The sequence below is a fragment of the Embiotoca jacksoni genome, unplaced genomic scaffold, assembly GCF_022577435.1.
Source record: "Embiotoca jacksoni isolate LCO1_2020_lvr unplaced genomic scaffold, fEmbJac1.0.p SCAF_31, whole genome shotgun sequence".
NCBI classification, from domain to species: domain Eukaryota; kingdom Metazoa; phylum Chordata; class Actinopteri; family Embiotocidae; genus Embiotoca; species Embiotoca jacksoni.
In genome coordinates, this window is record NW_027185383.1 from 4,951,683 (window position 1) to 4,967,771 (window position 16,089).

General features: G+C 38.8%; 1 protein-coding gene across 1 annotated transcript in view; it reads left to right on the forward strand.

Moving 5' to 3' along the window:
- The window catches only part of slc1a7a (solute carrier family 1 member 7a), a 31,624-nt gene that overhangs the window by 9,045 nt on the left and 6,490 nt on the right, over nucleotides 1-16,089 (forward strand). The window contains exons 3-6 of the mRNA XM_069164467.1: nucleotides 10,599-10,814; nucleotides 14,428-14,470; nucleotides 14,867-15,098; nucleotides 15,362-15,461. Of these exons, the coding sequence (XP_069020568.1) occupies nucleotides 10,599-10,814; nucleotides 14,428-14,470; nucleotides 14,867-15,098; nucleotides 15,362-15,461 (591 nt within the window). The remainder of the gene's footprint in view (nucleotides 1-10,598; nucleotides 10,815-14,427; nucleotides 14,471-14,866; nucleotides 15,099-15,361; nucleotides 15,462-16,089) is intronic.

Genomic DNA, 16,089 nt, shown 5'->3' on the forward strand with positions numbered 1-16,089 from the left:
ATTGAATGGATGGGTTTTTAGAATTTGCAAGCAAGAGATAAGTAACTTTGAATCACAATTAAGCTCCAGTGAACTTTGACCTGCAAATTTAACCAACATCAGGTCATCTTAATGACAACAGATCTCTAAGGGACTGAAGGAAAGTCCAAAATGGAGGAAGCATGGAGCTTATTTGCTGCATTGCATCGCTTTTATTTATTCTCCTTATTGTCCTGATTGACAAAAGAGCAGTAGGGTGCAGACAGCAATCAGCAGTTCATTATGTCTTCTGAATAGAAATGCGTTTCCTTAGTGACTGAGACAAGATAACGTGTACAATAGAATATATTCTGCTATAGGGGGAAAAAATGCTCTCACAAGTTTGTATTTCTTTAACCCAACCACAACCATCTTGGGCAGCCCTAAATCAGGGGGTAGCATTGGCACCTTTGCAAAATAGTAAAGGTTTAGTGTGTCAGCAGCCGTAGCCCTATACAAAAACACTGCGTAATTTGTTTTTGAGTTTTCTTTGTTAAACATCCATTCTTGATCAAAATATTGTCACAACAGCTGATACCGTCTTGTTTTTTCGGCCTCATCCGCTCACTAATGTTATTAGACTTAGATGTTATTAGAGTTTTGTAGCGGTGCACTGAAAACAATTTGGAGTGACTTTTCCTTAGAAAAAGCTCGGTAACAATTTCCACACAGAAATCCTTTGTAATTTTTACTCAGTTAATACTCCAGTAAAATTTACTTACTATTAATATTTGTAAAATCAAAAGTCGTCAAATAGATTTTACTAGCAATTATCTTCCTTAGACTCAAATTTGACTCTCCCTTTGCGAGTAAATTTCACTCAGATTACCTTTGTATGTAATTACAAAACCTGAATAAAAAATACTTGGTCTTTCAGGTTCAAATAAGTATCTGTTCTTTACTTTATTTCAACAAGCTTAAGTAATATTTACATAATATTTCATCCACTCACTACTCTACAGCATTACTATAATATGGATTTGTTGCATTTTAAACATAGGTTACTTTTCACTCAATCAAATTATCATAACATAAGGCTTCTGAAAAATATTAAATAAAACATGTTTTTTAACAATAGCACCTTTATTATGCTTTACCCAACACTGGTGAAAGAGGTCGTTTCCCACAGTAGTCCAACAAATACAGTCAAGTTAAGTGCTGTCAATGCTCATTTAATAACTTTCATTAAAACATTTAGTCTGATTTAAAAACATTTTCAAAATGGACATGTGACATCTGTGGTGCATATGATGTCTAAAAGAGATAGTTTGAATTATTTTATGTGGGGTTGTATGACATACATATCAACAGTCAGAGTAGTAGCTGCAGTAGATGGCTGTAAATATTTGAAAGTTAGTGGGCCATTGACAGCTGTAGGATCCACTTTCATCCAATGAGGAAACAGGACCGGGTTGTGAGATCCAGATGAGTGACATTAGCCGGTACTGAGGATTCAACATCTGATACTTCAGCAGAACCCAGAGTTTGGAAAAGTGGAGAGTCATTACAAGCCTGAGTGTTGCCTTTTCTTGTACTTCAATGTAACTCAATGTGAAAAACTATCCAAGAAAAATATCCATGTCTTCATGTGACTGCCATCATCTCAAAATGATGCGAAGCTTTGCGGGGATACCCATCTCAACAGGAAGAAGCAACGTCTGAAATACAGAAATGAATCAGCTTGAAATAGATCCTTGTCACCAATAAGTGAAATATATTTATGTTACTAAGTACAACAGACCAAGATCATGCTTTCCATTCAAAACAACAAATCAACTGCAGATAAATATTAGACAGGAACCCTCATGCAAATAAGAGTGTGCTGGATATTTGTTAATCTGAAACAAATGACCCACGCCACATAATTTAGCCACTACATTTATCAGCAGCAAAGTATGCTGCAAAGAAGTCAAGTAAGGCATTTTGGCTAGCAGAAGATGCAAACAGCATGAATCTAACTCTTACCAGTTCTGTAAAATCAACACATCCTCTTCTGCAACCGAAAACCTGGTCACAAACGTAAGCAGCGCGTGTCTCGAAGCCACAGACTGCAGAGAAAAGATGGAAGCACTTATGCCAGCAAGATGACTAGCTAACTAGCAAACTAACCTGATAAACTTGTGCTGATGTGAAATATCAACTACTGAAACATGGACTTTAACTAACTGGCAAAGAACAATAAAAAGTAAAAAGAAAATTAATCACATAATTTACCCCCACGGCGCCACATTCATTAAATTTCTCCTCAAAGGAGCATAAAACCGTTGACGGTGGAAGTCTGCAGTCCTGCCAGGGTCCGGCTCATGTCTGTGAGGGAAAAGAGCGCCAACTCTCCCATGACATGACCGGCTGGGCACGCGCCGGATTCACTTGCTTTGCTTGAGTAAGCTTCACTTTCTTGTGTCAGGTTTTGCAGACAATGTGGGAGTTAAGTAAATATTGCCTTGTGTGAATAATTCAATTTACTTATGAAAAGGAGGATACATAACTACAAACAAACACCAAGTAACAGATTGAATAAAAGGTGACATTATGAAGTAAAAAGCACTTAAATAGTGATTTGTTATAGAATTGAGTTAGTTGAGGTAATAATTACAGGGCCAAAATAAATTTCAGTCAGTAACTTTTGTGCAAATGAACATTAATCAATCTGTCTTGCTCTTTCACTAGAAGTATGTGCTGCATAATAATTATGATTTGCCCCCATGCTTTTATAAGCACTCGGCTCTTCACATGTCCCAGCATGACTTCTTCCTGAGAATTGTTTGAGACTAAAGAAACCAAATTAAGAAGGTGTAAGTGTTTGGTAGAAATTATATTTGTTTTTAATAAGACATGCAGTTTTGGAACATTTCAATAAAGACAAATTAAGATAACCTACATAAAATTGATTGTGACATAAAAAACAACTGTCCAAGGTGGGAAGGTGGTATATATACATCTGTCCAAATCATTTAAATTGTGTGACGTAAAATAAAACAATCATTTCAAAACTGGAACAGTTTATGTGCCTGGTAGACCTGTCTTGAGATTAAATATGAGGCCTTGACTGCTTTGGCCCCAGTTGCTCCGGGGAAGGTAAAATCACGGCACACGTCAGACCGAGTGAACCGAGATGTAACAGATAACCTGTCAGCGGGCGGGTGGTTTTCATTACTCCTGCTGACACCACTGGTGGTGGTGCGAACTTGTTTTAGTCGAACATTTACATGTGGGGAGGTGAACCCTGGGAAGATTCCTGCAAAGGACCAATCAGAACTGAGGAGTCCTGCATTGTTGTATGATTCAAATCTTCATTAAAACTTGCTATTTTTACCATCTTGGTTCCTGGCTCAGAAGATGTTATTCTTGCTTCCCGTTGCCATGGAGATTTTAAAAATGCCACCATGCAGATACAGGTGGGGCAGGACAATGTTGCTTGAAATAGTCGACCAGTTGCAGGTTTATGAGTCAGCTTAGATAAAATACCAGAAGGAAGTCAACAGCTCAGCAGAGAGAAAATAGAGAGCTACTCAAGGATTTTGTGACTGACTCGTGCCACTCGCAAAGCTTTTGAAATCTAACAAATAATCAATCTGACACTGCCTCTTTCTGCTGTGACCAGGCCATGGCCCTGATCCGTGGAGAAAAGTAGATCCACAGATATAACCTCAAATGTATGCTGCATGGTGTTATTGGTTTGCCCAGCAGGTCAGGCAGTGGAGTCAGATGAACAAGAGATTTATAGACAATTGGTTTTCTTAATCTCAGCATACAGAGAGGCAGATAAACAACAGTGTCAAAGCAGAGCGATGAGGATTTCTCTTCCTGACTCACCCTGATTGCCATAAAAGAGTGAAATCAGGGAAACAAATGATTAAATCAGTGGTTTATTAAGTTCAATAGTTTCCACTGAGTTGCCCTGGCTTCACCTTGACTGGTGTTTCCTTCATACTTGTATCAACTTTCATTCAGTATGAGCGTCCGCAGGCTGACAAGCATGTTATTGAGAACTGAATAATGGGAGTCTTGATTAGATTTAACTTGACACAATTTATTGACACAACTTGACAGAAAGTGGATTTTCTTTTTCTATATGATTACTCAGTGAGCTGGTAAACCCTGTGACTATCTTCTCAAGGATGCTCTAATTCATGGACTGAAGGAATTGATGAGAAAAAAGACGTCAAAGTAAAAACCTTGAGGGAGACGTTATTATCGAGTTTACATAATTCATCTGTTGTGGCAGCTTGGTGGGAATGAATTTGATTTTGTACGAGCTGTTGAGAGCTGAATCTGTCATCAGTGTGTTCAGTAACGATCAGAGTTGCTGAAGCAAAGGCCGCCATGTCACAACTACATGCCGTGGATAACTCGTTTCCAAGGAGCCTCGGCCTTCTCTCTTTCATCTGGATGTGGGATTAGTGTAATGCTCTTGCTCAGCAAAGGTGGAGCGGGGAGGACCGTAAGCCCCATATGGTCCAAAAATCGTGTCGCAGATCTGCCGTACGTGTGCCGGAAACAAGGCGGCTACACATGGCAGGCGGCGCGCTGTAATCCCACCTTGCCTCAGATATCAGAGATGTTATATCAGATACTCGTGGTCGGTATCAAAAGTCCCATTAGACACAGCTCGCGTCCACGGGAAGTATTTTTCCTCTGATATCTCAAGGTTTTCGGCGCTCACCAGAAGAAAAAAAATAAGAAGAAATGCAGGGATGTGGTTTTATCTTATCTTGACTCCCTGTTTTTGTGGCTTTAATTTATTAAAACCATTCCCACTCCAAAAACCCCATTCAGTACATGATATGCTCTACATATTGCTGTTTACAGGCTGGTTTAGACTTGCACACAGTGACTGGTTTCCAACATAGGGATCAAGACCTACCAGCAGGTTTCAACAAAACCTCTAAGGGGTCCCATTAAAGGTGACTTCACTTTGATTTTGAATTTACTGGCTTTGACCTGTTATGCAGATACACTAGTAGACATGACTTGATTAAAAATGGCTGCTATAAATATCTTATTAAAATATCAATATCCATTTATAAATGAAATACATGAATATGTGTAAGAAGAAGGTGTAACACCTTGGTAATGAGACACCTTTTTATAGGCCATCAGTTGTGACTGAACCAGCTGATATTAATTAGGACTGACAAGGGGCCAGATTGCTTTCTAATTACTGATAGATTTCAGCTGTTGGCTTGGCTTGGCTTTCCATGCCATTTTGCACCTCCCTTTCTTCACGTGTTCAATACTTTTTCCCCCTGTGTCATTTCACATTATTACACAACTTAATTTCTGAACTTATTTGTTGTGGTTTCTTTGTAAATATGGATTATTTGGGTTGTTACCAACATCTGGTGAACATTTCATGTCAATAGCACCTCTGGAAATATAGTTACTGAGAAAAATGGTGACGTGTTCAATACTTATTTTACCCGCTGTATGTATCAAAAGAGAAAATAACAAACTGTTTTCCACCACCTTAGTTTGACATTCAACTCATGACGTGTTGATTTTTCTGGAGATCATTTAAACCCCCCGAGCAGCTCAGGGCGAACCCTTTGGTCATCACTTGCTGCACTTGCATTTGTTGTCAGATACAGCGCCGGCTACAAGGTTTATTCACAACAGCTGTGCAGCATTCTGCGATTGTGATTCCAGTCACATCATGACACTCCATTGAAAAACAGACAAAAGTGGATCACCTTCACGGTGAATTTCAAGAGCTGTTCTGTTTAACTAGTGCGGCTGGAACAACTCGCGTGTCAGTCCATTTGCTGCAGAATATACAGTACGTGGTGAGAATTCATATCGCGATGGCTGGATAATAAATTACATTTACTTTGGTTTCACAGTAACCGGCTCCATCATTATCTCATTTGCACCCGTTAACGCTGTGCATTCAGTCAAAGTCTTTTACCACACATGCAGCAATTTATTACTATAATTGCATTCGAATTGCATGTTGGTCTGAAGAGAAATTATGAAAAATAAATTATAAATGTTTGATTTACCTTTAAACAACATTTGTCTCCATTTGTTTCTGTCAAAAACACTAGAAATACCAGCATGAAGAAGATAAATTGGTACTTTTAAAATCTGCAAGTAAAATATGCGTATTGATACAGAAAAACAGTCTTCCTGGGAAGCCTTTGGGATTGTAAAGATCTGATTTTAAAGCAACAAATACAGATAGGTTCCTCACTCAGTTTAAAATTACAGATTTTAAATTGTGAAATGCATGAGCCAACATGCATAGGCAAGAAATCTGGGAAATCTGGGAAAATCAAAAGCCTCGTAGCAATAAAAAAGAAAGCCACAGGGGTTGTGAACCTCACTGTTTGCAGAGTACTGAGAGCAGGGTCAGCTGCATATCAGCATCTTTGCAGCAGGGAGCCATTCAGTGGGTCAGATACCTCCCAGCATCAGGCTTCACTTTATTTTTCATGTGTGGGAGTTAGCAATTATAGTAGTAGGCTGGAAAACCTGTGGTAAAATAAAAAAATATCCCTATGTAACAAATCACAAGTTACTGTTGTAAAAGACTGAACATTTTACAGAGCTGAATATCTTACTAGATAAATATAAAAAGGCTGGAAAAGGTTTGTTTTTGCAAGTTATTATTTACTTGTTTACTCACAGGCAGAGGAATAGCCGGTTTGTAGTGTCGGATAAATGGTGACACATTCAGAGCTATCCAGACAAGCTGCAGTCAGCAGCAGCTGTTAAGCAGCTTCAATGCTAAGTAACTGCACTTAAAGGAATAGTTCAACATTTTGAAACTACGCTTATAAACTTCCCTACTAATAAATGAGAAGATTTTGAAAAGAAACATATCAGTTGGTCATTTTTTTTAATTTTTTTTTATTTTGCCTATTAATTAATCATTTGGTAAATAGATGCTTAAATATTTACTCATTTTCAGGCAGCATTTGCCATTATCCTGCCAGCAAGATGTGTTAAGGTTCACAAGGAGAACCCAAATGCACATCAATGAGGCAGGAAGTTAAGGAAAAGAGAGAGATTTTACCCAAGAGGTGAGGCGGTCCAGTGGAAACACAGGATGAAAGCTGGAGCCAAAATCTCCTAAAAGACAAATAAAAATAACCAGTGGGGTAAAGAACAAGTCATGTATACTCAAACACAACTACCTGATGGGGAAACTTAAATATTTATTCATTTTACAGAAACTAAAGGCTCAATTATTTGTATCTAAACCACAGTAATGGGACTCATCTCTGGCACCTGATGTACCTCTACCATCATGCGTGTTCTCAACAGTATGTGGGCGTTGTCTAAGAGAGGCCATATTAAGAGGGGCCAGAGCCTAACAAGCAGGATTTTTAAGTTCACCAGGATGTTCTCTATTGATATACAGGATTCATGCTCAGTATTATTTGACATATTTTAAAAGACATGTCATATATGGCACTATCAATTCACTTTAAAAAAGAAAAAAAAGTTGCTCTAGAAGTAAGGTGGTCAGTTGCCTTTCAAGTGTTTCATAAAAGGTCTAATGTCATAGTGCCCAGAGCCAACTATTTAAGCAGAGCATTTGTATCAACGATACCATTTTCTTTGGTTATGGAAATATGATCAAATCATCAGCTGAATATGCTGCTGGAGAACACAAATCATAAACAGGCCAGGTTTCACCATCAGCTTTTTTATTCACTTGTCTGTGGACTAAGAACAAGAAATAACAAGTGTGAAAACAGCTAGCATGGCTTCTTTGTTCAAAGGGAAAACTATTCAGCCACAAGCACCTCAGTTGTCAGCAGCAGTAACTTCCTGGCTTTCTTATTGAGAATATAAATGAGAATGGGGGGTGGGGGGGGGGGGGGAGGTAATCACAGTGGGCATGTTTTCTAAATGTCAGACTCTTCTTCATTGCTAGACTGTGTTGTTTTCTTTTCCTCTTACAAATTTAAAGTTACAAACTGTTAGAAAAATTACTCAGAGGCTGGATTCAAAATCAAACACATCGGACATTCATTCTTGCAAGAAGGAGCAAATACATGTCCACTCAAAGAAGGATGTCCAGCATTGCTCAATGTCTCTCCTCCGTAGGGCAGCTTTTATACAGTGTGACAAACAGTTGGCAGTCACCCCCACTCCCTCTGTACATCTGTTTTTGTAGATCACAGATAGTACTGAGTGAGGTCGTAGGTCACAAGATCAGGACATATGGACGTCGTAAAATAAGGACATATGGACGTCGTAAATTAGACCATGCTGTGCACAGATAAATGGGTCCTTCCTGAGACAATAGGAACATGTTGTGCAACAGATAGACAAACATTCGACAAGTATGATGAGTTCATTATGTTTCCATCACAAACACACCTCCACTTGGTTCAATACGCTCAGGTGGTGTGGCTGCTAAACAGTCCAGTGTGACCAGCAGTTTACAGCAGCTAACGTTAGCTTATGTCAAACTTTATATTGCTGACTTTTCGTTACTTGTGATGACTTTTTACACCATGGTATTGCGTTTGCCATTATCCTCTAAGAGCCATATGTGTTGAGATTCATAAGAAGAAATGCACATCACTGAATCACTGAAGCAGGAAGTCCAGGAAAACAGAGCTTTACTCACAAGCCCTGGTTCACTAGAAATAAGGCAGTCCAGTGGAAACACGGGATGAAGGCTCCAGCCTAACAAAGTGTCCAAACAACAGAAATAACCAGGGGGACAAAGAACAAGTCATGTAGACTCTTGCGAACACCATCAAGCAACTGAGAGGTGAACAGGCAGGGCTGTATATACAGACACCTGGTGGACAAACAAGACACAGGTGGGGACACAGGTGGGAACAGAAATTGGCAGATAACTAAACAATGGCAGGAAATAAAGGACAAATGGACACGAAGGGTGGAGGATTCCAAAATAATACAGGAAGTGATGACACAGAGTCGAAAGGAGTAGAAACAAATTGTTGTCACATGTCAGCAAAAAGTGCACCGTCTTACTTTTATTTAGATTCACTCATCAATCAAAGGCTCTATTGCCAAGTCCATGTTTGTTTGGATGGTCTGAAAATATAAACCAGTGACTGTTTTGTGTTACGTTTGAAAAGTCGAGGCACATTTGAAAAGTGCCTCGATTACAATCCAACTCATTTAATTGCAAACTTGGCACCAATTCTATTATCACAGCTGAGTTTGAGCAATTCATTGTCAGTCCAAACCAAATGTGGCTTTTATTCTTATGCGAGTGTGTCAGTACTTTTGTATCTGTGAAAATATTTAATCCTTTGCTTTAATTAGGATATTTTTTTTTTTTTTTTTTTTTTTTTAATGAAATCATGCAGCAATTACAGTCAGAAAAGACCAATTTGAAGTCAACGACTGGGAAAATCAAAAGCTTTCCGATGAGTCAGCACACTCACTTCCTGATAAGTGGACGCTGCTGTCATACACACACACACACACACACACACACACACACACACACACACACACACACACACACACACACAAACAAACACACACACACACACACACACACACTACTTCACATTCTTGCAATCCCACTATTTTGTAAGAGTAGTCACAGACTGGCTGACAAAGTAGATTATATACTTCTCAAAGATGTAAACATTTACCTTGATAATCCCCTCCAGAAACTCACAGGAGATGTCGTACATGTAAGGAAAAGGAAGGGTGACAGTTTGAGTATCAGCACAGACAGTGACAAATCCAACCAGATTACACTTTGAGCACCATCTCTCCTCCTCTTCCTCCTGGCTTCATCCTCCACATGGTCCACCACTTCTCAGAAATGACTCCCATTTGAGACCAAACCAGATGTGATCAAGTGTACATTTTTATACACACTGAGCTGAATGACGGCTTGTCTTTTTTCTTTTCTTTTTAAATGCACCACAAAAGTCACCCTGTCAGTGCAGTGAAAATGAATTTCTGAACAGGAGGGCCATTCAAAGCTGCCCATTTAAATGCAAATTACTCTCTTCTGCTCATGATGTAAAGTTGTTTATCCGCCATCCTTCAAGATTTCTAACACAGAGAGGGGTTCAAAGCTTTGAAAGGTTAAAGTGGGATTATTTAGGTTTAATAGAAGTGAAAGAAGAGATCTAAAGATTGGAGAAAGATTTCCCTTTTCTCATGTCATATACAACACAGGTTGCAATATTTAACATTGCAGAGGCAGTAGCTTCTTTTCTGGGGGGGGGTTCTCTCATTCGAAACACGCTCGTTGAAGTTGGTGAATTTAAGCAATCGTTTCAAAGCTGTGCGATCAGACACTCTGTTGAATTTTTGATGAAAGTTTTGCTTGTACACGCACGTACAATATGTATTCAGGATGAATATTTTAGGGTTATTCTGTTGAATCTCAAAATCTTATTTTTCTCATAATAAACCTCTGAGGAAGTAATATTGTTTTATATATTTGGAAAGTGATTTTATTTCCAATATTGATGAAGATAAGAATTTTTAAAATTGCCTCCAACCTCTTATAATATAATAACCAAGTATCCTCTCTGAACCCGAGCCCCTCTCATTTTCTAACATTATCTTCAACCTCTCTGTCCCTTTGTGTGCCTCCCCATGCCTCCCTGTGCTTTCAGTTTGATGTCCGGTCTGGCCGCCCTTGACGCCAAGTGCTCCAGTCGCCTGGGCATCATGACCATTTCCTACTACCTCTGGACCACCTTCGTTGCCGTGGTAGTGGGCATCGTCATGGTGTACATCATCCACCCGGGCGGAGCCGCTCAGAAGGAGGACTCTGACGAAAGCAAGAAGCCAATGACCAGCTCTGCTGACGCTCTGCTGGATCTCATCCGGTAAGAGAGGCGGTCACATCTCCTCTGTTACATCCTCAGTGTTTGTCCGATCAAACTGCATCATCCTCATATGAAAGGACGGATCATTCACATGCAGCAATAGCTTTCCACACACAGATACAGGCATGCACATGACTTCTGTAACATGAACCGTGTTCTTATATCAGTATTTTAAAATATGAAATATGTTCAAATGTGCAGTTATTCCAGCTCTATGACTGAAAATAGTGTATATATTTTTCTTCGATAAATTCTACAACATTAAATTATTATGGTGCAATTTTAGCTGGATATAGTGTACATGTGTGGATGCTGTGTGAAAAGTGATGCAAAATTGAGGTAGAAGTGTGAAGAAAAAAATTCACCTTTAAGGGATAAAAACATTTTGGGAACCATTGTTATACTGTGTATGATATGATATCTTCATTTTTTTTGGGTTATAGTAAAAGTAATTTCATCTCAAATGTGTTGGAGATGTACAAAAAAAGAAAAACACATCATTGTTGAATGGCAGTGGTGCCCAAAAAATGCTGCAAGAAAAAATGGAGGAGTTGTAAAATGACTAATAAGAAAGAAAATTTGTTCAGCTGCTCAAAATTTTGTTAAGCGTTCAGATTTTTCTCAGGTTTTGTCTTTTTGTAAGATTCTTGACATCATTAGGACTCTAGAAACTGTTAAAAAATGTACCATCTGTTCAAGACTGATGTACAACTTCACATCAGCAGGTTAGACTTTCAATAAAGTCATATCAAATCAATTCAATAAAAAGAACAATCTAGAAAATAATCTATTATAAAATGGATTTACTTCAGAACCAATCCTTTTTAAATTGTTGCTAACGTGTTCGCTTTGGATTTCGCGGCTTTGCAAATGGAGAAAACAAAAACAAATACAGAGTATAGCACTAATGACTAATGACTGCTGAGCGTGCTGGTGAAGACTGAAGCAGTGGAAATGCCGCAGGTCCGAGTGTCAAGCCTAAAACCTTATGTGCCAATGGGTTATTGTACTAAGCTTATTAGTGGTGCTGAAGGATGCAGTCGTCACATTACAGGTAAACCAGGGTCAGGCCTGCAGTCAGAAACATGGCGGCGAGTCACGTTATCAGGTCAGTGGACTAAAGTGAGACCGGAGCTGCCGAGGTGTTGAGTCCATCACCAACGTATTTTTAATCTATGATGTTATTTAATCCAAAGAACTTGTCTAAAAACTACTAATTGTGTATTTTAATAGAAAAATAATTAACATTCAGCCATTTAAAAGTTAATTGTGTTTTCATCCCCTGTTGATTTTAGTATTGTTTTTATCAAACTCAAAATACATTAAACTGGGAAGAAACTTTCAATCAGACTGTAAAAAATTGTTTTTAATAAACTGGCCAAGCCCATGAAATCCAACTATGTACTGATCATGTGCAGTGGTGAAGCTCTGTCGTGCAGCCTCTCAGTGTGTGTGTGTGTGTGTGTGTGTGTGTGTGTGCGTGTGCGTGTGCGTGTGCGTGTGTGTGTGTGTTTTACAGAGCACAGCTGTGCTTTGGATTTATCTCGCAAAGCTTCTTTACAGCCTTTATCTATCATGCAGGCATACTATATCGGTACACCCACAAATGGGTCCCAACTGTCTGCGGCCATGTGTGTGTTTGTGCGCGTGATAAGTATGTATAATGAGCACACTCTGTATGGATATGTGCATACTTGGATTTATTAGGAGACCCCAGGGGTCAAAGGGCGTAAAGGACACGGGATAGACTGCTGAATGGCTAAGTGGTCAAATCCGTGCAGAACACTTGCTACAGTCGCGCTGTATTGTCCCTGGATATCTTTGCCATATGTTTGCAACGTCCCTCCCTTTAATGCACGAGCTGTAAAATACAATATGCCTTTTAATTTCTCTGCATCTCAGATGAACTTGTTTGACTTCTGATTGTGATTTGAGCTCTTTGTTGACGTGGGATTTACAACCAACGCTGCTGTTAATTCAATGTAGATTTTTTTTCATTCCAACAGTTTAAATCTCTTAACGTAAACTCAGTGGTTTGTACGGAGAGATATTGAAGCAACCAGAGGTGTGTATAGCGTGCACCTATTTACGCAACAGCATGACAACCAAAAGTGGGTTCCTGAACTGTTTAGTGTGATTTTTCGACAGTGGTGTATCTGTTTCCCTACCCTATCCATAACGGCATGTGCCATGTATGTGCTTATTTATTAATTATTTATTAACCCCAAGCACGTGTTTTTGCAAAGACTTCCTTTATATCACATGGCTCAAAGCATGCAGTAGTTTTTTTTGGTGTATTTCTGTGAGATCAGCCTTAAACTTCAAATATCATTTCAGTTTTAAAAAACTTACATCTCCAATCAGTCTACCCTGGTTTATAATAATAATGCTCCCATTTAATACGAGAATCATTGGACTGTGATCATTAAATTACAGTGATTATAGTCATTAAATTCATACAGATTATAGTGTGTGTCTCCACCCATCAAAAAATAAATGTATCCATTATGCTTAGTGGCAAGGGCTGCATGTGGTTGGAGCGTATCCCGTGTTACACTGGGTGAAGGTGATATATGCACTGTAGTCAAGCCTGTTACAGAACTGACATGAATAGACAAAATGCACATTCACACCTATGGGACAATCTATTAGTGGTAAAGCTTGGATGTGAATGAATTGTGGGAGGAAAGAAAAACTCCACATGAAACTGTAAAAACAAAAAACAAAACAGGGTTTATATATCTTTTACCTAATATATGGCATTTTATCTTACATCCTTTGAAACTAGCTTTCATCTTTACTTTTGTCTATAAACCTTTTCTCTGCAATCATTTCTACTCCAGATTCATTTCTCCGCCCTCTCCACTTATCGCTCTGCTTCCCTTATTCTTGCTCCTTTGTCCTCAGATTTCATCCTTCCCAGCTCCTCTGTAGCTGAGCACCGGAGTCCTCTCTGATGCAGTCATCCATGACTGCCATAGCTCTTATGCTTGTGCTCAGCTGAGAGTAGGCTTTTTAGTGTGTTTATCAAAGCATGTCACAGAATCTGGACAGCTTTTAAAGAGGGAAATAATTGTGAGGATTGTTTTTGATCGAGGCAGAGAAATATATTCACTAAAAACGCGGTAACAGAAAAAGAGTGTTTTCACAAAGAACACCAAGGAGAGTCCAGAATCTAGATAGAAGCAGTCATCCTTTGACTTTCAGAGATTGAATCAATACCAATAACACAAGGACGCGATGTACATGAAGAGAATCAAAACGGAAGAAGGGATTTTATTTTTTATAGATGCTAATATGGCTCCTTGCTGTATAATATTTAGCAAATACTGCTTCTATCATGTAGTTTTAAAACTAAGAAATACAGAGTAAAGTATCTTTCATTACATTGGATGATGTGTTAAATCAAGGTATTTAGTATCAGTTGTCTTCTTGTGACCTTGCACTAAATATATTTCTGTTTTTTTTGTTTTTTTAATGTATATAGCAGTGTTTTGACCGAGTTTTACTTTGAATATGCATATCTATATATTATTTTTACATCACATTGTATGGTCACATCTGCTATTCACTGAAGGAAATTAACAAATTCCCTTTAAATTCTCTACCACAGCAACATGTTTCCAGCCAACTTGGTTCAAGCCACGTTTCAACAGGTGAGCTGAAATGCTGAAGGCAAAGAGACATTGAAAAGTAAAGTATAGGAAACAATAATAAACAAATTTGGTTAAGATCAATACCGCTTCCATGTGCAGACAGGGTATCAGTTTCCACATCTAAATCCAATCTCACTGTTGAGGCAGCAGTATTTTTTTTGATGCTCTCTTTTACTTAGAAATTTCTGTTTCAGATTAATATCAAAATGATACATTCACACATATGAAAGTATATGTGTGGACTGTACCATCTATGTCGCGTTATCTTTTATTTTAATTGGAAAATAGTGCAGAAACAGATTTTAAAATGATTCGCAGTCTCACACGTTATCATACAACAATCTGCTACTTTGAACATCTTTGTTGGTGTCATAATATGCTTCATTTGTTGTTCAGTATCGAACCCAGAGAGTCGCAGAGCTCATCCCCAAACCCACGGTGGCTCAGCTCCTGGATGAGACCACCACGCGCAGGGTCTACATCTATGGCATCCAGGACGACAACGGCACCGACATGCAGAACTTCTCCCTGGATCTCACGCCGCCTCCTGACGTCATCGTGAAAACATCCCCTGGTACCAGCGAAGGCATGAACGTGCTGGGGATCGTCATCTTCTCTGCCACCATGGGTGAGTGTTTGGCCTGGATCCAGCACACTGCAACATGCACAATACCCATACATAAATACATATAATGGCATAATTTATGTCTTGGCACACCCATGTTTCTGCATTATTCAGTGTAAAATGTGTTGAACTCCCAAGAAATGAGCTGAGGACAAAGAAACGATTTCATTTCTTATAATTTGACACTGTTGAGAACATCATTGTATGGATGACAATTAAAATATTCATCCATATATGCATGAGGCATAATTGTTGTCTTTTTCCAGGAATAATGCTGGGAAGGATGGGACCCAATGGAAGCGCTTTGGTCAACTTCTGCCAGAGCCTGAATGAGGCAGTTCTGAAGATTGTCGCTATTGTCATTTGGTAAGAGCAGTAATGTTGAAAGTACACGGCACCAAAATAAAAGGAACCAAATGTGTGAGCGGTTTATATCATACTAGCAGGCTAACAATTGGTTGCCATGAAATTCTGGATGCACATTTGTGGTCTAAGGACGATGAATTCTCATTACTTTGGTGATCCCATGACTTTTCCTCTTGCGTCAGCTTGAGATTGACGTTTTGGGATTCAATGAAACATCTCAAAAACTCTTGAATAGATTATGAGGTAATTCGGTACAGCCATTAATGTTCCCCAGCTTTTCATTTAGTGGTAAAAAAATGTGTATGTCCATTGCTTTGTTTTATGGCCAAATACATACAAAACGAATGACATTCCCATCAGCGTCCACTGTACTTTGGGTTTTGGTGCTACATGGCGACTGTTAGTATGCAAACACACAACATTAAGATGATGAATGTGGTAAATACACCTGACAAAAAATTTAAAAAAATAGGCATCTTAAAATTGACATTGTGGGCATGTCAGCATGTTGACATTGGCACATAGTTCAAAGCACCACTGGACTCGACAACAAAGAGAGAAATGACATCTTTACAAAAGCTTAAGTTGTGGCTGTCATTCCCTGAACATTTATACTTACTTTCCTCCC